This window comes from Triticum urartu, chromosome 3A (genome assembly GCF_056163025.1).
Source record: "Triticum urartu cultivar PI428250 chromosome 3A, HENAU_Tu73, whole genome shotgun sequence".
Taxonomy (NCBI): Eukaryota; Viridiplantae; Streptophyta; class Magnoliopsida; order Poales; family Poaceae; genus Triticum; species Triticum urartu.
Genome location: NC_141875.1, coordinates 678,835,076 through 678,854,369, shown reverse-complemented (window position 1 = coordinate 678,854,369; position 19,294 = coordinate 678,835,076). Strand labels below are relative to the sequence as shown.

Below are 19,294 nucleotides of genomic sequence, written 5' to 3'. Positions count from 1 at the left end.
GAACACGTGTCTAACAAAGCGATGGCATTTTTGAGCAGTTGAAATTCCTAGTGGCAAAACTGAGTAGTGGGATACAACCGATGGCATAAATGATAAAAACCCAAACAAAAAAGTTAGGTTATGTAGCTAAACTGAAATGAAAAACCGCCTGCACAAAAATGCTGGTATACTCGGACGATGTGGCCATGGAAAGAATCGTACCGCGAAATTTCTAGATGCTAGCATAGCAGAGCTACCCACTGCACATGGTGGACGGTGAGTAATCACTCCTTGCATTTCACTCTGCATCCCAAAAACAAGCAGGCATGCAGGCAGGCAGAGGTACCCCACGGCCAGCACCAACCATCTCATATCAGTTTTCCCATCTCCTCTCCCCATCACCTTTCCCATCTCGTCTCACGCAAGCCAAGCGCCACCTCTCCGGCTCCTCGTCCTCCTGCTCATACCCATCACCTTCCCCGTCCCACACGAGCTAAGCGCACACAGCAAGCGCCACAGATCCACGCCAGGAAGGAGTCCACCGGCTTCTCCGCCTCACCTCTCCGTGGCCCGAGGACATGGAGCGGCATGGCGCTGCGCTTGTCGCAGAGCGTCTTCGCCGCCGCGTCCGTCTTCGCCATGGTCTCCGGCATCGGCATCGGCTTCTCCAACCACGGCGCCTACTTGTACTACTCTATCGAAATGCTAATTCTTGTTTCCCTATAATGTCCTCCCTCTTTGTGTTTTTTCTGGCAAATCCATCAGCATCACTCAAGTAGCAAGCTATGTGAGTGTCCGTCTTGGTCTATTGGGTTTGATCTGGGTTTGGAGGACAAGGTTGGGTGACTTTTATACTCTTTCTTTCAAGAGAATTTTTTTGAGAATAAGGTAGAGACAAGCAGGGGACTGGTTCATTTCTTACAAGGATTCACATTTTTCACATGCTTGCAAGCTGAGCTCGCCCAAACAGTTTCCTGGCTTAAATCTTAGGATCCTACACCTGCCTGAGAAAACATCATATATCAACCCTTAACCCTTATTTAGGAGAACTAGATGAGCCGGGTTTAACGCCAGTAGTGCTGAATCAGGAGGCCTCATCATTTGATAAACTTCGTTGAAACATATCTCCATGACTACCTTCAATGCTCTCAAAATTAGTGTAACTGTTGTTCGACGAGCCAACCACCCAACTACTAGTCACCGGAAAAAAAGGAAATGAGACTTCATTGGGTGACTTCCTTATTCGAGTTCTAAGACGGATTTATGTAGTAGATTTTGTTCCATTACAGAGTTCATGCTTGTTTGCAGCAGGACTACAAACTTGACATCGTACATATTTATGTCGATAATATGGGGAGTTTACTTGAACTTGAGTGTTCTTTTTCATAACAAGAACTTTGAGTGTTCTGTCATCCTCTATTAATATTTCTGTGACTAGTGTTTTTTTTCCTTCTAAAATGCGAGCTGTACCAATTTAATTTTCCAATGGCATTTGGAATCCTGATTGTCAGCTGTGTCCAAATCTCTTGTTACCGTCTAGTATTCAAGTTGACCAAGTTAGGAAACATGTATGTTTTTGTTGAGGCCACCCTGCGAAGGGTTTATGATCTGGTAAAATGGTTTCTGGAATTGACGGGTAATTGATATTTGATCTCTCGCTAGAATTTTTCCAAGTAAACCTTCACTTGGTGCCATGTAGTCAGGGAGAACTCTGAACTGGGATGTTGAGGGGCCGGGATTAGTTTAAAGCTCAATTCCCCACAGGACGGGGCGAACAACAGCATACCATGTTCAAAAATGGAACCGGAATATTGGAAAATGTTTCTTTGTGTATGTGCTTTTGTGGGTGTATGTGCAATGCATGCATATGTTTTTCATCCAACCTACAGTTTTTTCTCCAATGATAATATTTTATTAGAATTGTTAAAATTTAGGTTTTATGTGTCATCACACCAAATGCTGGGGTGCGCCAATGATTTATATTTTCACTTCAAGTTCATGTCATTGAGACTATGAACCGCCTAAAGTCTTCAATTTCTTGTCTACTCTTCAGAATTGCTTGGACAGGAACTCAAGTGTGTTTTGTTAACATCATCTAACGAGCGTATTATGGTCTCCATTTATTTCAGCTACATGAATCTGGTGTTGATCCTCCAGCTGATGTGGAGTCTGTTCCTTGCTTGTGAGGATATCTTTGCTCTAAGGAATAAAAAGTATCTTCACACCTGGCATAATCTATTGTTCATTGTTTGCATTGACATGGTAAGTCGCTCACTTTGTCTCTTCTATTCTCCATGAGCTATGTCTGAATTAACTGAAGGCATGCACTGAAGCAATTGAACCAGATTTTTTTAATATTAGTTCTTACGAGAAAAGATGGGGAGCGTTTGCGCAGCGGTAAAACTGTTGCCTTGCGCGACCCTGCACAAGCGGAGCTGCGTGCACTGGGCAGTCCCTTTCTTTAGTTCTTACGAAAAATGAAATTCAGGATAAGCGCAACTGATGCTTCTCTATTGGCCAAGTTCTTGTTCTGCCTCCCTCTAAGAGAATAAGGTAGCTTTAAGAGATTTGTTGGCACAGGCTCTCCATCAAAATTAGCCAACGAATTGTCCATTTTAGTAAGAAATTTTAACAACCAATATGTTTTGCGTGACTTTTTGGTTAACCAACGGTACAGTTTACCAAAGGTTCTTTTTCCCTGTTAGAAAGGCTGTCATTTCTCTCATCCAAAGTTGTTACATCTCACAAGCAGAGTCCAAATACCCTGTGAAATCATTTTTTTAGTCGAGTAGTTCTTGGAATCTTGAGCTAGCAAAGGCATATCTGAGTGATCATATCAATTCTGAATGTGTTGCAGGCCATGGCGACTCTCATTTTCACAGGAGCAAGTGCCTCTGCAGGCCTGACAATTTTGATCATGTGGGATATGAAGCTCTGCGGGGCATACCCGCGGCTGGCCTGCCGGCAGTTCGCGCTTTCGACCACCCTGGCGTTCATCACGTGGTTGTTGCAAGCTGCGTCTGCTTTCTCTGGGTTCCGGCTACTGGCTTCGTTCTTCTAGTGATCTCACGCACTCATAATCGCCGTCGCGACATGCTAAGTCAGGAGGGTAAATCGGTTGCAATGTGCACGCATCCTTCATCACTTGTTAGATAGATGGATTGTCTGTTTTATAGTAGCTCATCTTTATTCTAGGAGTCGATTATGAACGCCCTGTGGTCGAACAGTTACTGTTTAGATGATGTGGGATCATTAATATGGAGATAAGTCGTGATCGAAGGTACCTGAAAAATGCTCTGGTTGTTGTACAATGGAATTTCATATCTCTTCAAATGGCTGGGACCAACCATTTCTGGTTGCTTTGCATCCATAGCTATTTTGTATGCGCTTTGCGCAGTGAACAAGCCATTCTCTTGTTGCCGAGCAATGTACTCCTAAAAAGCACGGACACGGGGACGGAAAGACGGGGATACGCATACGGGGATACGGGATACGGCATTTTTTAAAAACAGCCATTCGGGGATACGGCGAGTATATATAAAATAAAATAAAAATATGCCATATAATATACAATTAAGACAGAAAATTAATAAGAAAGAGATCATAATAGAGGATAATGCCCCATTTGGTGTCTCTTTTATCAAGTGATGATTGATTGGTCCTCATCCCCCCATGTCATGTTGTCATTGCAAGCTGCATCTATCTTGCAAAACACATCAAACACAGACAGTACAGAAGATTAGAAGACAAGACATAATTGGAAGATAATGCAAGCATGAGCAGCAGCACCACCAGCATAAGCGGCAGCACAAGCAAGCATCAAGCCAGCAAGCAACATCCAGCAGCACAAGCAAATCTGAAGGATAAAAGAGGAAGAGGTCGAGGAAAGGGGAGAGGGGAGAGGCTGCTTGGTTACCTGCGAGGCTGGGGGTAGCACCAGCTATCGCCGGTCGAATCCAGGCGTCGCCGGCGGCGGCGGCGACGAGTCAAGGCGGAGGCGGCTTCGATCCAGGAGGCTGGCGGCGCGGGGAGGCTGGGAGGGAGCACCTCGTCCTTGAGACGAGAGCGTGCGGGAGTTCCTGCAAATAGGTTAGGTATACTGGGTTGGGCCGAGGCTGTTTTGGGCCAGGCCGTGTCCCAAACGTATCCCACACGTGTCCCAGCGTATCCCTGTGTTTTCTTTTCCTTTTTTAAAATCGAAATTCGGGGGATACTGCAAAGTTCGCGTATCCCGGCGTATCCTGGCGTATCCCCGTATCCTGCCGTATCAGAACGGCAGTTCGGCACTTCCAGCCGTGTCCATGCTTTGTAGATGTACTCCCTCAGTCCCATAATATAAAATGTTTTTACAAGCTATGTTAGCTTGCGAAAATGTCTTATATTATATATGGAACGAAGGGAGTAGACATGTAGTCCTTCTCGACATAGTTAGAAATTCAAATACTAAAAATAGGAGAGTGGCTTTTCTACTCGTGGGTGTGCATACACTCAGGATGAACAGTAAATTTGTAAACAATACAAAAATATCTGAAAGTTTTGTCTGGCGTTCTGCGTCTTGCAGCATGAAAAATTGTTGGAACTTGTCCTTCTCCTAAGTATGGGTGCCATGGTCTATTATATCCGCCACCCATCGAATACGAGACTATGTCGGGTTTATTGTTAGTTTTCAGATTTCCTCTCAACATCTAAGGACACGTTTGTTTGTTTGGGTCATTTTTTCCTGGCTGAGGAACCGGACAAAGAACCATCATCTGCCCATCGTTTGGTAGCCTGCATGTAGGTTGGTTGCGAACGACATAAGGTGTGATCACCATTTCTCACTACTGGTGGCCTTACCACAAACGATTTCAACATCGTCTCAGTCCTAGCTAGAAAACAAATGACGGTTCATCCTATCTACTAACAAATGGCAGTACAAATTAAGTGCTATATGGCTGAAGAAGAAGAAGAAGAAGAAGAAGAAGAAGAAGAAGAAGAAGAAGAAGACGAAGAAGAAGAAGAAGAAGAAGAAGAAGAAGAAGAAGAAGAGGGGGATCTTAAACCTATTCTTCAGCGATTCAAATGCCCTCTCAACCGTAACTCTAAGGCTAGAGTGTCTGAAATTAAACAGTTCCTGTGGAGTCCTATGATAGTTCCTGGAAAAGAACTACTTCAAATGGTACCTGGTTTTCCTGAAAGGTCGAAGAACACCAAGTTGATACGCATAGTCAGCATCTCCTTGGTAGAACTTGCCATCAGGTCGAAACATGCTATCTGTTAGAATGATAACATCATGGGCTGGTCCCTTCCACCTAGCTAACACATATGTGAACTTAAGATCAAAGTCAACCGCAGAACATTCTGGCTTATGTAGTATTAGATGACAAATCATCACCTGCTATACCGTCATCGGATCCCACATCATTGCAGCTCCACAAAAAATATTCCAATGAGTTTGGAGCACTCCAAATGCCTTTTCCGCATCCTTCCTAGCAGCTTCTTGCATTTGTGCAAAGAGACAATGTTTGTACATTGGGGATCGGGTATAGTCATCACAAACACCATCTACTGATGATAGATATCATCGGCATGGTAGTACCCATGGAATAGTAATCCTTGTTGACGGTGTAATTGCATGTCGGGACATTCCCATCACAGAGTCTATTGAACAATAGAGATTGTTGAAATACACTGATGTCGTTGTAAGAACCAGACATGCCAAATCCACAAGTCTGTTGATGCCATTGCTTCTAGTATGATGTTGACCTCTTTGGTGTGATCTTGGCACTACCCACGCAAACCTGTCGGGGATGTTTTTTATTGTCAAAAAATCCCCGACAGGTTTGCATCATCATTGAAATACCGGGCCGGGTTTGAAGTTATCGTTGCACGGACCTTTGCGCCAATTATCCTATCTCAGGCAAGAGCTATCATGCCATTTACTGAATACTTGAAATTAAGAATGTGCTCATGTTTCTTATCCATTTCTTCCTAGATGCTAATCATCGCCATCATCTCAGCATCTTTGTCGTCATCATTGTCTGAAAAATCGGATAAATCAACAAACTCTTTGAACATGTAGTCATCAAGTTCCATGCAATTAAAATCATCATCTAATGAATCCAATGTTTGCCAACAAATGAGTAAAAGAACCAGCTCCAGCTTTTGATTTTGCATCCGTTGGGACGAAGAGTAAAGTAAAGGTGACAAACCGCGTGCACAAAAATATACCTATACTCGTACGATGTGGCCAAGGGAAGAACCTACCACAAATTTCCAGCTGCTAGGCTGCTTAGCTAGCAGAGGTACTCACACCACATGGTGGATGCTCAGATAGGCCATATCCAACGCTGACCCGCAAATTCCTTCCGTTCGTGAACAGGGGGACCAGTCCATAGATACAGATGCGAGAGGAGGCCATCCAACACTACCCTTATACATTTCAAAGTTTCAAACACAGTTAAACTAAATGGAACGAAATTCATGCAAACACTATGGATTTCATTAAAGTTCACACATAATTTAATTAAAATGGATGATATTTCGATCGTTTAACTAAAAACTATAAAAAGAACCTAAACCCTAGACCGGACGACCACCTCGTACATGTGGCTGCTATGTCCCGCCACACCATCAGCGCCGTCATCATCGTTGTCCTCCCTCCAGTGGTGGAAGGGCACCGCAGGGCCGTAGCAGCCTTGTCTGGCGGCTTCCTGCCGCTCGTGGAGGAGCCGCTCCGCATCCCGTTGTGTGGTGCGGAGGGCCGCCTTGGCTACTGCCGACGACGCCGACAGAGCCCTACCGGCGGCCTTACCCCTGCCGACGTTGGTGGAGCAGTCGCGAAGTGACCATCCCTCGTTGTTAAGGCGGTGGCGGCACCTAGCGTCCGTCTCGAGGGTGGTGACGGAGTGGTCGAGCGGCCACTCAGCTGCATGGTCCGGGTTGTTGCGGACCCATTCCGGCACGACGTCGCTCTTGGCGAATGCGAAGCGGTGTGTGGCATTTCGTCGGTTGTACCGTGCCTATTGGCTCGCCGTGCGCTCCACCTACGACGACCCTCGAGACCGAGGCACCGCATTAACCACCTCCTTTGAAGTAGTGGAGGATGCAGCCACCGTGATCACGCGCGGCAACTTCTCCTTTATCGGGTGGCGGTTGCGGCGTGGCGACGACGAGGACCCATCAATGAGGGCATGCCGACTGTTAGGTGGGGGCGACACCAGCTCGTCTTTGGTGGTGGAGGCGCTGGGGGTCCACGGGTGTTGCGATGGAAAACACATGAGAAGAGGGTGGGTTTTTTTGGGAAAGTCAGGGCAGTCGGAAGAGGACGTGGCGACTGTCCGGATGCCCTTAAAACCCTCCACTGTGTCTCCGCTTTGCAAGAAAAATTGTGTCCAGACCGATACAGGACTGCGTTGGATGACAAAACACGCCCGGGCATATGTGATGGGCGGTTTGAGGGTCGGCGTTGGAGATACCCTAAGAGCATCTCTAGCAGATCCCGTAAAAACACCACTTGTGAAAATAGTATACAGGTCCCCCTAAAACGAATTTACGGTACCGCGAGTCATCGGGCGGAACAGATTCTGTAAACTCGTATGGTAAAAGTCTTTCTTCTGCTCTTGCGACCGCGTCGCCCCCCCCCCCCCCCCCGCGGGCGACCGGCCGCGCGTTCGCCCTTCCTCCTCCCTCCAGCCCCCTCCCTCCCTCCCTCCCGTCGCCGTCGCCGGTGCCCGTGGCCGGCCTGGTCCCGGGGCTGCTGGTGGCGGCGGCCTCCCTGCCCTTCCCCTTCCGGTCGCTCTCCGGCGCGGGCGGAGCTGCTCCGGGGGGTGCACTTCGGCGGCGACGATCTGGCGTGGCGGCAGGGCTCCGTGGCGCGACGCAGGCGGACAGCTGGGCGGCGGCGCCGCCGTTGGCGGCGGGGCGGCGCGGCGGCGCAATCTGGTGTCGTCCGCTCGGCCCAGATCTGGGCCTGTGCGGGCCGGCGGCGGGGATCGTCTCCGGCGTGGCTTCTGGGAGGCAGGAAGACGCGACGAGTGGCTGGGTGCTGGCGGCGCCGACGCCGACCTGTTGCATCGTGGCCGGCGGGGCTTAACGGGCCCGCTTCGGGCCTGGCTGAGCCAGGGGTGGCCCGGCATGCCCCACGGCCATGTCCGGACGGCTACTGCGACGGTGCCGGAGGCATGGGCCTCCCGCACGACAGCGGTGGAGGTGGTTCCCTCCCGCTCGGTGTCGGTGTTGCTGCTCCCGTCGTGGTGTGCTTTTCTCCGGTCCTCTTGGCCTCGTGGTGGTGTTCGTAGTGAGGCGGCGTTGGTGGCAGCGCTACTGCGTTGGCGCATGGGGGTGGGCGATGGTTTGGCGGGTCGGTCCATCCGGTTGGGTCTGGGAATGCGGGAGAAATCCCTGCCGGCTTCGGCCCCGACGCGGTGACACCTGCGGGTGCCACCATTCCTTCCTGGAGGGTGTCGGTGGTATTCACCCCCACCTTCCTTCGCGTGCCGGGGGAAACCCTAGGACTTGTCCGGGTAGCAGCGTTGTCGGCGTTGCCTTCTTTCTTGGATGTGCTGCTTGGTACGCGGCGGTTCGGAACCTCGGTCTGTGGTGGTTTGTATCCGGTGGGCGCCGTGGTGGCGGGTCATCCGCGCTTTGCCGAGCTGCCGTGGTTGGCATTTGTTTCTTCTTCCTTTTCTTTTGATATGTTGTGCTGCTCGCTACAGCGATCTTTGTATCCGGTGTTGGTTGCTTTGAAATACAAAGCGAGGGGAAACCCTTTTTGATAAAAGTCCTTCTTCTTTTTCTCCTCACGCTTCTTCTCTCCCGGGACGAACTGAAACTCCGGCCAGCCAGAACGGCGCCGCTTCGGCCCGCCGCCTGCTCCGGCGACGCTCCAGCCTACCGTGTGCCCTGGCCAGCTGCTACCGAGCTCCTCCGCCTGCTCGCTGCTTGCGTGGGGCGTGGCCAAGCCCCTGCTCCGGCGTTGGCCGGTTTTACGGGATGCTCAAAAAATGGCTCGAATCCTCTCTCTCTCTGAAGATTTGACCGTTTTTATGGGTTTTTATGGAATCTGTTAGAGATGCTCAGCGTTCCATCTGCATTTCGCTCTGTATGTCAAAAACCACGAGGCGGGCAGAGGTACTCCGTACGCCCCACCCCCATCTCGTCTCACACAAAGCCAAGCAGGCAAGCACCACCTTTCCCATCTCGTCTCATCTGACTCACACAGGCCAAGCGCTATCCTGCTCATCATAGCCATCACCTTTCCCACCCCTCCCACACGAGCTAAGCGCACACACAGCAATTGCCACAGATCCCGGCCGGACAGCCAGGAGAGGACTCCATCGGCTTCTCCGCCTCACCTCTCCGCAGCAAGCAGATCAGAGCAGAGCAGGGGATGAAGCGCGTAGCGGGGAGCCCGGGGACATGGAGCGGCATGGCGCTGCGGCTGTCGCAGTGCGTCTTCGCCGTCGCCTCCACCTTCTCCATGGTCTCCGGCTTCGGCTACTCCAACTACAGCGCCTTCTTGTACTAATTTCATTCCCCCGCAAATCCTGTTTCTCTTCCTTGCCCATGTACCCCCCTTTGTGTGTTTTCTTGCAAATTCATGAGCAATCACTCATGTGAGTGTCTGTTGCGTTCGATCTGTTTTTTGGAGGACACAGGCCGGTGTGAAGCCCTAAGTTTCTAGGCTTATTAAGACTTAGAATCCTACAATTTCCCGAGAAAACATTATCAACCCTTGTTTAAGAGAACTCAGATGAGGCAGATTTAACGCCTTCCAAGCAGCGTGATGCCTTTTTCTGGAGTGAAAACCTGGTCATTACACTTTTATCTGCAAACGATTCTGAATGCTCTGCTAAATATCCTTGGCATTGAAAAAGCAAATCAATTAGGAAGATAACTCATATCCGCCTGCAATGTACAAAATGCTTGAACCAGTTGACAGATTAAAGCATTTTTGATACCTCAACTACGGGGACAACCTTAAATCTTAGCAGCCCCTTACAGTCATCGTCGTGTTCTTTTCTGATCTGCAAAGGAAAGCAACAAAAACCTTATGATGTGCTTGGAAATTGGAACCATTTCATACAAAAAAGGCTGGTAATTAATCTGTCCCTAGAATGTTTCTGTGTGAACCTTCACTTGGTGTGATGTAGTCAGGGAGAACTCGGACCTGGGATGTTTTGGGGCCGGGATTAGGTTCCAAGCTCAATTCCCTGCAGGACGGAGTGAACAACACCATACTTGTTCAAAAATGGAATCAGAATATTGGACATATTTTTTTTGTGTATGTGTAACGAAGCCATACGTTTTTCATTTAACCCACAGTTTAATATTTTTTAGAATTGTTAAAGGTTAGGTTTTATAGGTCAATATACATGCCTTGACTCTGTGATGGTGTGTGCCAACTATTTATATTTTTCACATCAAGTTCATGTCATTGAGACTATGAACCGCATAAAGTCTTCAATTCTTGACTATTCTTCAGAACTGCTTGGGCAGGAACACAATTGTGTTTTGTCGACATCATCTAACGAGTGTAATTCTGGTGTCCCTTCATTTCAGCTACATGAATCTAGCGTTGATCCTGCAGATTATGTGGAGTTTGGGCCTTGCTTGTAAGGATATCTTTGCTCTAAGGAATAAAAAGGATCTTCACACCCAAGATAATCTATTCATCATTGTTATGGTTGATTGGGTAAGCCGTTCACTTTGTCTCTTCTATTGTCCATGAGCTAAGTATGAATTAACTGAAGTAATGCACTGAGGCAATTGAACCCAGATTTTTTCTCATTGGTTCTTACGAAAAAGGAAACATCCGGATAAGTGCAACTCATGCTTTTCTATTGGCCAAATTTCTTGTTCTGCCTCCCTCTAAGCCTTAAAGATATTTGTTTGCACAAGCGCTCCATCAAACTTTGCCGATGAATTATCCATTTGAGCAATAAATTTTAACAGCCAATATGCTTTGCATGACTTTATGGTCAACCAACGGTATAGTTTATCAAAGGTTCTTTTTTTCCTGTCATTAAGAACTAATGGCTGTCATTGCATCTCACAAGCACAGTCCAGATACCCTGTGAAATCAATTTTTTTACTATAGCAGTTCTTGGAATCTTGAACTAGCAACGGTCTATCTGAGTGAAAACATCAATTGTGAATACATTGCAGGTCGTGGCGATTTTCATGTTCTCAGGAGCCTGTTCCTCCGCGAGCCTGACAATTTTCTTCATGTGGGATGTGCACTTCTGCGAGGCATACCCGCGGCTGGCCTGCCGGCAGTTTGCGCTTTCGGTCGTCCTGGCGTTCATCACGTGGTTGCTGCAAGCTGCATCTTCTTTCTCCGGGTTCTGGCTACTGGTTTCGCTCTTCTAGTGATCTCACGTGCTCATAATCGCCGTCACATCATGCTAATTGTCAGTCAGGAGTCAGGAGAGTTGGTTGAAATGTGCTCGGGACACTTGCTAGATTTCATCCCTTGTTGGATCGATGGATTGTCTGTTTGATAGTAGCTCATCTTTCTTCTGGGAGTTGGTTATGAGCGCCTTGTGGTGGAATAGTTACTACTTGATGATGTGGGATTCATTAATATTAAGAGTAGCATATATGGAGATAAGTCGCCATCGAAGGTACCCGAAAAATGCTCTGGTTATTGTGCAATGGAATTTTATATCTCTTCAAACAAAAAAGAATGTGTTGAACACATTTTTGGAAGAAAGTTCAGTTTAGTCTTTGCCCTGCCCTATAGTTTCAACCTGGTTCATAAATTCAGAAGGAAACAATATATATTCATTGACAGAAAGGTTTAGATCGTAGTTTGCAACAGCATCCATTAAAAACAGCATAGCAACTTCGTCGATTAATATAATTCCAAGCATAAAGGTATTCAAGGCCTGTACAATCTTAAACTGATAAAGGCGTAATAGATTTATTTGAAAGCATATTGCAAAAATCCAACAGCTCTTTCATGCATGCAGTTCATCGCCAGTCTAAAAAGGACATGTTGGTGACAATATAAATTACTACTTGGTCCAGCAAACGTTAACAAGGTCCCAACAATTGATGTTGAACACAAATTACAAAACACGTACTTTTTTAAAGAAATTTATCAACTTTTTTGAAACACAAATATTTCTTAAATTTGTGAATAAAAATTTGAAAAGAAGAGCATTTTTATAAATTCTATTTTTTGAATTGTAAGAAATATTTTAAAACAATAAAAGTATTTTGGTATTCCAAAAAATATTTCATATTTTTGAGCAGGTTTCAGAAAAAAAAGTTCAAAAAGGAGAGTTGGAATTAACAAAAAAGTAAAATAAAAATAAAGAAGAAGAAGAAGAAAAAGCTTAGGCGTTGGCCCAACTAGGCAACGGCGACGCTCTTGTCGTACGCCTGTTTGGCCGGCCCAAGCGTTCACGGATTTGAAAAAAGTTCATTGATTTTTTTTTAAAAGATTAATGAGTCTGAAAAAAAATTGTGTGCTTTGAAAAATAATTCATAAAAGTTGAAAAGTGTTCATGGATTTGAAAAGAAAATTCATGTATTTAAAACAAATATCGTTAGTTTTAAAAAATGTTTACGAATTTGAAAAGTTCACAGATTTAAAAAAAGTTCACCATTTAAAAATAGTTCATGAATTTTAAAAATAAAGTAAAAATAAAAATAAAAAAGAGAGAAAAAGTGAAAAAGATAGAAGAAACCGGAGAAACCAAAACCCCCCAAAAAGAAACCATACAAGCTCTCGTTGGTTAGTGGTATACTACTTGAAGAAGCAATAGCACAACAAGAAAGTAGTCTAGTTGGTTACCGCAGTCGTACTAAGCGTACAACAATGTGGAGCAGAGGCGAAGGATGAAAAAAAATTAAGGTGTGGCAAACTGTCAACTAGACAAAATTGATGCCCCCTCAAAAAAAAATTGATGCAAAAACATAATAGCCAATTCACACTGCACTGCACAGAATCTTTTAATGACGTCTAGAAGACGCATGCAGTGGCGGGGATAGGCCATGGGGTCGCGACGGAGTTAGGGATGGATGGACAAGCAATAGCGGCGGCGTTTTTGGGCACAAATCGCCGGCGGCGGAGGCGGGCAGTCATCAGCGTAGCAGACTCAAATCGGCGGGTCGGCCACGGCGACGACTCTGCTGCTGGCGGCAGGGTTGGGGATGGGCCGACGGGCGACAGCGACACATTTCAGGGCAAAAATCACCGGCGGGCGGGCTAGCGGAAGTGCAACGAAGACGGTTGGGCAGTTGACGTGCTGCCGTCTGTTTTACATCTCCTAAAGATGTTGTAGATGCAAATTTGCACCGCGAAGTGTTGTAGTTTGCATCACTGGGAGGCGGAAATGTAATAAATTTTATTTTTTTTGCATCTACACCATCTGTTGGGAGGTATTTTTGGCTTCAGAGATGCAAAAGATAGTTATTTTGCATACATCTACATAGTGAGATGGGCATGTGCAGTGGAAGCGAGCTGGTTCGCATACGTCTATGTAGTGAGATGGGCATGTGCTGGGTAACACTACAATCAAGCTGCCAGTTTGTGTGCTTTCGATCTAACTTATGTGCTTCATCTAGCTTTGTTTAGATGAATCAATCTAGTGTGGTCTAAAATTAACAATCAGTATATGTTTGCATTTCCATCAAGAAAAGTATATGCTTATATATAAAAAAAGTTGGTGCCAAATCAAGGTGTGACGGCTGCCACACCTTGCCCACTGGACTCCTCCGCCAGTGGTGTGGAGGGTGTGTGAGTGGGGGGTTCGTACATAAGTGTGTATCGGCGCGTACGACAAACTTAAAAAAAAACCATTCTATCATTTATTATGATTAGTAATAACGTATGTGTAATGCACGTTTATATTAGGTAAGATATTAATTACACGTTATATTAGGTAAGATATATCTGTTGCACGTTGGTATTTGATAAGACATTGATTATTTTTTTACGGGAATGGTAGGATATTAATTACATGGCAGATTTCAAGGGATAGCGTTTAGTCAAAATGTGTTTATAACCAATGGCAGTGGTGGGTAATTAGAGCGTTAAACGTGTTTGGTGCTTAACATTGGAGCGACTTGAACCACTAGATAACATGATTTGACGGTTGAGATGGTTTGGATCTGCCAATTTGGGTCTTTTTATATTGGTATAGATATAGAAGTAATACGAAGAGATCTCCTGTGTTGATGTGTTTAGGGTTGCACGGAAGCAGAAGTGATCAAAAATCGATAAAAAAACTTGTAAATTTGATGATCCACGTTAGGGCATCTACAATGTTGACCTATAAATTTGCTTCGGATTAGCGAATAGGGGGACCAATCCGCGAACACCGATGTCAAAGGCTGCCATCCAATGCTGCGCGCATACATTTCAAACAACGTTCCAACTAACTGGACGAAGTTCATGCAAACAAGGCGGATTTTCATATAAATGGGACGAGATACATGCAAACACAGTGTATTTTCATTACATGTCGAACATTTAGGACAAAAAAAGAAACCCGACCCTAAACCTATCCTACGGTGGCGCCCGTCGTCTACTTCCTTTGTATTCCGCATCAGCGACCACATCCTCCATCTGTCGTTTCAATGAGCGGCGGCAGGGTTCAAGACACATGTAGTGGAGGTGTGGATTCCGACGAGGAAGAGTAGAACATGTGAGATAGACCAGCCCACTTGGGACACAATGCATGCCGCCTCCCATGCCCTGCTCATCCTCAGAGGAGTCTATAACTGTACGTCGTCGGAGCCTGTGGACCTGAGGTCGATGATAAACGTGGACGGTCCATCACTGCCCACCTGCCACGTGCGACCCCAAAAGTTGGACGGCGGCACGTAGGACACGTAGCTGGCGGCCGCATCCGGCTGCGCCGACTCTGTGTTGCAAGCGGTGCACGTGTGGCCTCGTAGAGCGTCTGCTGCTCCGCAACAATGTCCGGGTTCGTCGTGGCCATGACGGCCATGGTCGCCTTGCTTGCGCACTCGCCGTAGATTTGGCACTCTGCCAGCTGGTGCTACTCGGGGAGGAGCAGGTTCTACCTCTGCTTCTCTTATGACGGCGTTGTAGTGCACCCGCATCTGCTCCATGGTCAGGCCGGCATGCAGCGGCGCAGTCTCCAGCGCCGTGTCATCGTCAGAGCCCATAGGGTCATCGTTGGAGACCTTAGGCGAGCTGGTCGGCATGCCCTGCTCGATCTGCCTGGCACGGTGGCTGCAAGGACGGCCACCTCGTGCTTCATCTCCGACGACAGAGTATCTCACAGACTGTTCCCTCTTGTGATCATGGCGAATATGGAGCAAAGAAGGAGGATGTGTAGCAGATGTGTTGTGGTGTGGAGTGGCCACCTCTAAATACTGGATTCCGATGAGGCCAATCATCCGGGCGCGTCAATGCAAGGTGCCGGAGTTGGTTCCTTGGTCGGCGAGCCTGCTTAATGGCGGCATACAATGAACAAGCGTGGTAGATATTTGTCCTGTCCCATACAACAAACGTTGCCCTGGAATTGAACAGAAGCGGATGCCAGGGACATGGCGCTGACAGCTCTCTCTTGATCGGCGCGACATTTCAATATCGGCGCCAATTAAAGGCCGTGTCCGCTCTGGGCTGGCGTTACTGTGAAGAGACCGCTCTATAACGACGTGAATGCGGGCGGTTGAGCCCGGGTGGGAACACGGGCGAGGGAGTAGGGTTTTGGTGGGCCCGAATGCATGCAGACAGTTTTTTTTTTTAGTAAGAGGACTACCAAGGGACAGGTTGGGACGGGAGTAAATGTGACAAACCAATGTACTACTACTACGTACGATGTGGTTACTCAGTTGAGTTATTACTTGCGTTCCATTTGTATCTCGAAAACCAGCAGGCAGAGGTACCCTGCTCTTCCATCACCTTTCCCATCTGGCCTACCCCAAGCCAAGCGCACGGCGCACATAACAAGTGTTGTCTATAGCCACCTCCTGCTCATACCCATCACCTTCCCCATCCCACACGAGCTAAGCGCACACAGCAACTGCCACAGATCCACGCCAGGAAGGACTCCATCGGTGTCTCCGCCTCACCTCTCCGCGGCCCGTAGCAAGCAGAGCAGGGGATGAAGCGCGTCGTGGGGAGCCCGGGGACATGGAGCGGCATGGCGCTGCGGCTGTCGCAGTGCGTCTTCGCCGCCGCCTCCGTCTTCTCGTTGGTCTCCGGCTTCGGCTACTCCAACTACGGCGCCTTCTTGTACTCCCTCCCCTCACCCTACTACTAATTTCATTTCCCGCAAATGCTACTTCTTTTTTTCTACTGTAGAATGTCCTCCCCATTCGTGTGTTTTCTTGCAAATCCATGAGCATCACTCAAGTAGTAGCAACCTATGTGAGTGCCTCTGTTGTGTTTGATCTGGGTTTGGAGGACAAGGCACTGCCGATCAATTGGAGCTCCATAGCTTTCCAGTGTCTTGGCACTGCCGATCGAGCATTAACTAAGTTTCAGTTCGGGTCTTTCAAGGCTTTGGTCTTGGGTTGTGTAGGAATAAGATGGAGGCAAGCAGGTGACTGGTTTTGCTTACAAGGATTCACATTTTGCACAGCCTTGCAAGCTAAGCTCGCCACAAAATTTTCTAGGCTTAAAACTTCAATGCTCTCAAAATTAGTAACTGGTACGTAGTAAACTAGAGAATACCCCACGCATTGCTGCGGGAATCGATTGCAATGTATTTCACTGACTTGATTGTATGAAGCTTCCATAGTTGAATTAATAATATATGAACTAAAGCTAAAAATAAATATTATATGTTGTATTTGATTATTGTGTACTTAGGTTTTTTTTTGAATATAAGTGGGATAATGTAACGGAAAACTTTTTTCATGCATTTTGAGTGGACCTTTGATGAGGTGGCATGTGTGGTGAGGTGGAAGGTGTGCATGAGATCAACTAATAATGAAAAACTGTTTCTCTTGCATGTAGTGGTGGGTCTTTGGTGAGGTGGCATCTGGCATGTGTGCATGTCGAGATAAATATGGTAGTGGGAATCAACTTTTTATGTATATAGGATTTATGGCCTCACCGGAGCAGAGGAAAGGAAATGAGCTTCATCACGTTCACATGACTTCCTTATTGGAGTTCTAAGATGGTTTATGCAGTGGATTTCGTTCCATTACAGACTTCATGCTTATTTGCATGAGGACTACAAACATGACATCGTACATATTTATGTTCAATTGTCGATGATCTCTGGAGTTTACTTAAACTTGGGTGTTCTTTTCCATAACAAAAACTGGAGTGTTATGTTATCCTCTATTAATGTTTTCTGTGAACAACACCTTACTTGTTAAAAAATGGAACGAAGCTATATGATTTTCATTGGACATGTTTTCTTTCTGGATGTGCTTTTGTGAGGGTACGTGTAACGAAGCTATATGCTTTTCATTTACATGCAGTTTTTTCTCCCATAATAATATTATATTAGAATTGTTAGAAGTTAGGTTTTATGTGTCAACATGTCACATGTCTTGACTGTTGTATGTGCGCTGGTGTGCGCCAAGGATTTATATTTTTCACATCAAGTTCATGTCATTCAGACTATGAACTGCATAAAGGATTTAATTTCTTGACTACTCTTCAGTGTTCAAAATTGCTTGGGCCGGAACTCAAGTGTGTTTTGTTGACATCAATCAATCATCTAATGAGTGTATTCTGGTTTCCCTTTATTTCAGTTACTTGATTCTAGCGTTGATCCTGCAGCTTATGTGGAGTTCGCGCCTTGCTTATAAGGATATCTTTTCTCTAAGGAATAAAAAGGATCTTCACACCCGGGATAATCTATTGTTCATTGTTACAGTTGACTGGGTAAGTCGTTCGCTCTGTATCTTCTATTGTCCATGAGCTACGTCTGAATTAACTGAAGGCATGCACTGAAGCAATTAAACCCAATTTTTTAGCGGTACAGCTGTTGCATTGTGAGACTTCTACGTGCACCAGGCTGTTCTTTTTTTTTTAGTTCTTAAGAAAAAAAAAATCAGGATAAGTGCATGTGTGCAACTCATGCTTCTCTATTGGCCAACTTCTTGTTCTGCCTCCCTCTAAAAGAATAAGGTAGCCTTTGTTGGCACAGGTGCTCCATCGAACTTTGCCAACGAATTGTCCATTTGAACAAGAAATTTTAACAAACAATATGCTTTGCATGACTTATTGGTTAACCAACGGTATAGTTTATCGAAGCTTCTTTTTTCTTGTTAGAAGTAGAACTAATGGCTGTCATTTCTGTCAGCCAAAGTTGGTACATCTCACAAGCACAGTCCAAATATCTTACCCTGCAAAAAAAAACCCAGTGATTTTTTTTTACTCGAGCAGTTCTTGGAATCTTGAGCTAGCAAAGGTCAATCTGAGTGAACACATCAATTGTGAATGCATTGCAGGTCGTGGCGATTTTCATGTTCTCCGGATCCTGTGCCTCCGCAAGCCCGACAATTTTATTCCTGTGGGATGTGAACTTATGCAACGCATATTCGCGGCTGGCCTGCCGGCAGTTCGCGCTTTCGGTCGTCCTGGCGTTCATCACATGGCTGCTGCAAGCTGCATCTTCTTTCTCGGGGTTCTGGCTACTGATTTCGTTCTTCTAGTGATTCACGTGCTCATCATAATTCGCAGCGTAAAGGTTTTCAGGCCCTGCAAAATCTTAAACCAATAGAAGGTGTACTAGATTTATCTGAAAGCATATTGCCAAAATCCAACAGCTAGCTCTTTCATGTGTTCAGTTCATCACCAGTCTAAAAAGTAACACGGATTTTTAGAGCACAGGCTCCTGGACACCTCCTATCCTCATCATCTAATGTTGCTTTAAGATTTGTGCTACACAACGAACTTACTACCTGAAAACTTTCTCTTTTTTGTTTCTTCAAAACAAAACAACAAATGAACTTGAAACTTTCCAGGACAACAAAACATTCTTAGAACAATGCGGGATAAAACTTTCAGATTTGTTTGTCAAAGAAAAATATAGAAAATGAGATTTTTTTTAATTAAAAAAATAATCTTATTTTTAGTATTTATAATGTGCGAAAAAATCTGAAAGTTTTTTCCCACATTCTAGTAAGAATGTTTTGTTGTGCTGAAAAGTTTGAAGTTCATATGTTAAACTATATTGAAGAAACAAAAAAGAAAAAAGTACTTGCATGAATTACGATGCAAAAATGGATGGCTAGATAAGGGGGTGTCCATGAGCCTAAGCTCCACGGGATATTTTCCGTCTAAAAAGGACTTGTTGGTGAAGTACTACTCGGTCCAGCAAACATTGGGAGTCTCACTAACTGCATGTGAATAGTACTGTAGTAGAGTGATCCACAGCAATCACTC

The 19,294-nt window shown here is 45.9% G+C and overlaps 3 protein-coding genes and 1 long non-coding RNA gene across 4 annotated transcripts; 3 read left to right on the top strand and 1 right to left on the bottom strand.

The window, feature by feature from the left end:
- The first annotated feature begins 337 nt into the window (after window positions 1-337).
- LOC125545942 (CASP-like protein 5B3) lies at window positions 338-3,347 on the top strand. The gene is made up of 3 exons (XM_048709998.2): window positions 338-665; window positions 2,109-2,241; window positions 2,837-3,347. Exons 1-3 carry the CDS (start codon window positions 568-570, stop codon window positions 3,038-3,040), a joined length of 435 nt encoding a protein of 144 aa, XP_048565955.1. The 5' UTR covers window positions 338-567; the 3' UTR covers window positions 3,041-3,347.
- Window positions 3,348-3,502: 155 nt separating this feature from the next.
- Window positions 3,503-4,225, bottom strand: LOC125545943 (uncharacterized). The gene is made up of 2 exons (XR_007300357.2): window positions 3,896-4,225; window positions 3,503-3,678 (listed from the first exon to the last, which is right to left on the bottom strand). It is a non-coding gene; the product is annotated as an uncharacterized LOC125545943 (long non-coding RNA).
- Window positions 4,226-9,130: 4,905 nt separating this feature from the next.
- Window positions 9,131-11,679, top strand: LOC125545944 (CASP-like protein 5B3). Its single transcript, XM_048710000.2, has 3 exons — window positions 9,131-9,480; window positions 10,522-10,654; window positions 11,128-11,679. The coding sequence occupies exons 1-3, from the start codon at window positions 9,350-9,352 to the stop codon at window positions 11,329-11,331; spliced, it is 468 nt and encodes a 155-aa protein (XP_048565957.1). The 5' UTR covers window positions 9,131-9,349; the 3' UTR covers window positions 11,332-11,679.
- Window positions 11,680-15,861: 4,182 nt separating this feature from the next.
- Window positions 15,862-18,958, top strand: LOC125549182 (CASP-like protein 5B3). Its single transcript, XM_048712650.2, has 3 exons — window positions 15,862-16,180; window positions 17,656-17,788; window positions 18,358-18,958. Exons 1-3 carry the CDS (start codon window positions 16,050-16,052, stop codon window positions 18,559-18,561), a joined length of 468 nt encoding a protein of 155 aa, XP_048568607.1. The 5' UTR covers window positions 15,862-16,049; the 3' UTR covers window positions 18,562-18,958.
- The last annotated feature ends 336 nt before the right edge of the window (window positions 18,959-19,294 follow it).

Excerpts from the sequence above, each read along its gene's own strand:
- LOC125545942 (XM_048709998.2), top strand. The coding sequence starts at position 568 with ATGGCGCTGCGCTTGTCGCAGAGCGTCTTCGCCGCCGCGTCCGTCTTC. Across the intron at positions 666-2,108 it reads TCCAACCACGGCGCCTACTT|CTACATGAATCTGGTGTTGA; the intron begins GTACTACTCTAT and ends CATTTATTTCAG. Across the intron at positions 2,242-2,836 it reads TCATTGTTTGCATTGACATG|GCCATGGCGACTCTCATTTT; the intron begins GTAAGTCGCTCA and ends AATGTGTTGCAG.
- LOC125545944 (XM_048710000.2), top strand. The coding sequence starts at position 9,350 with ATGAAGCGCGTAGCGGGGAGCCCGGGGACATGGAGCGGCATGGCGCTG. Across the intron at positions 9,481-10,521 it reads TCCAACTACAGCGCCTTCTT|CTACATGAATCTAGCGTTGA; the intron begins GTACTAATTTCA and ends CCTTCATTTCAG. Across the intron at positions 10,655-11,127 it reads TCATTGTTATGGTTGATTGG|GTCGTGGCGATTTTCATGTT; the intron begins GTAAGCCGTTCA and ends AATACATTGCAG.
- LOC125549182 (XM_048712650.2), top strand. The coding sequence starts at position 16,050 with ATGAAGCGCGTCGTGGGGAGCCCGGGGACATGGAGCGGCATGGCGCTG. Across the intron at positions 16,181-17,655 it reads TCCAACTACGGCGCCTTCTT|TTACTTGATTCTAGCGTTGA; the intron begins GTACTCCCTCCC and ends CCTTTATTTCAG. Across the intron at positions 17,789-18,357 it reads TCATTGTTACAGTTGACTGG|GTCGTGGCGATTTTCATGTT; the intron begins GTAAGTCGTTCG and ends AATGCATTGCAG.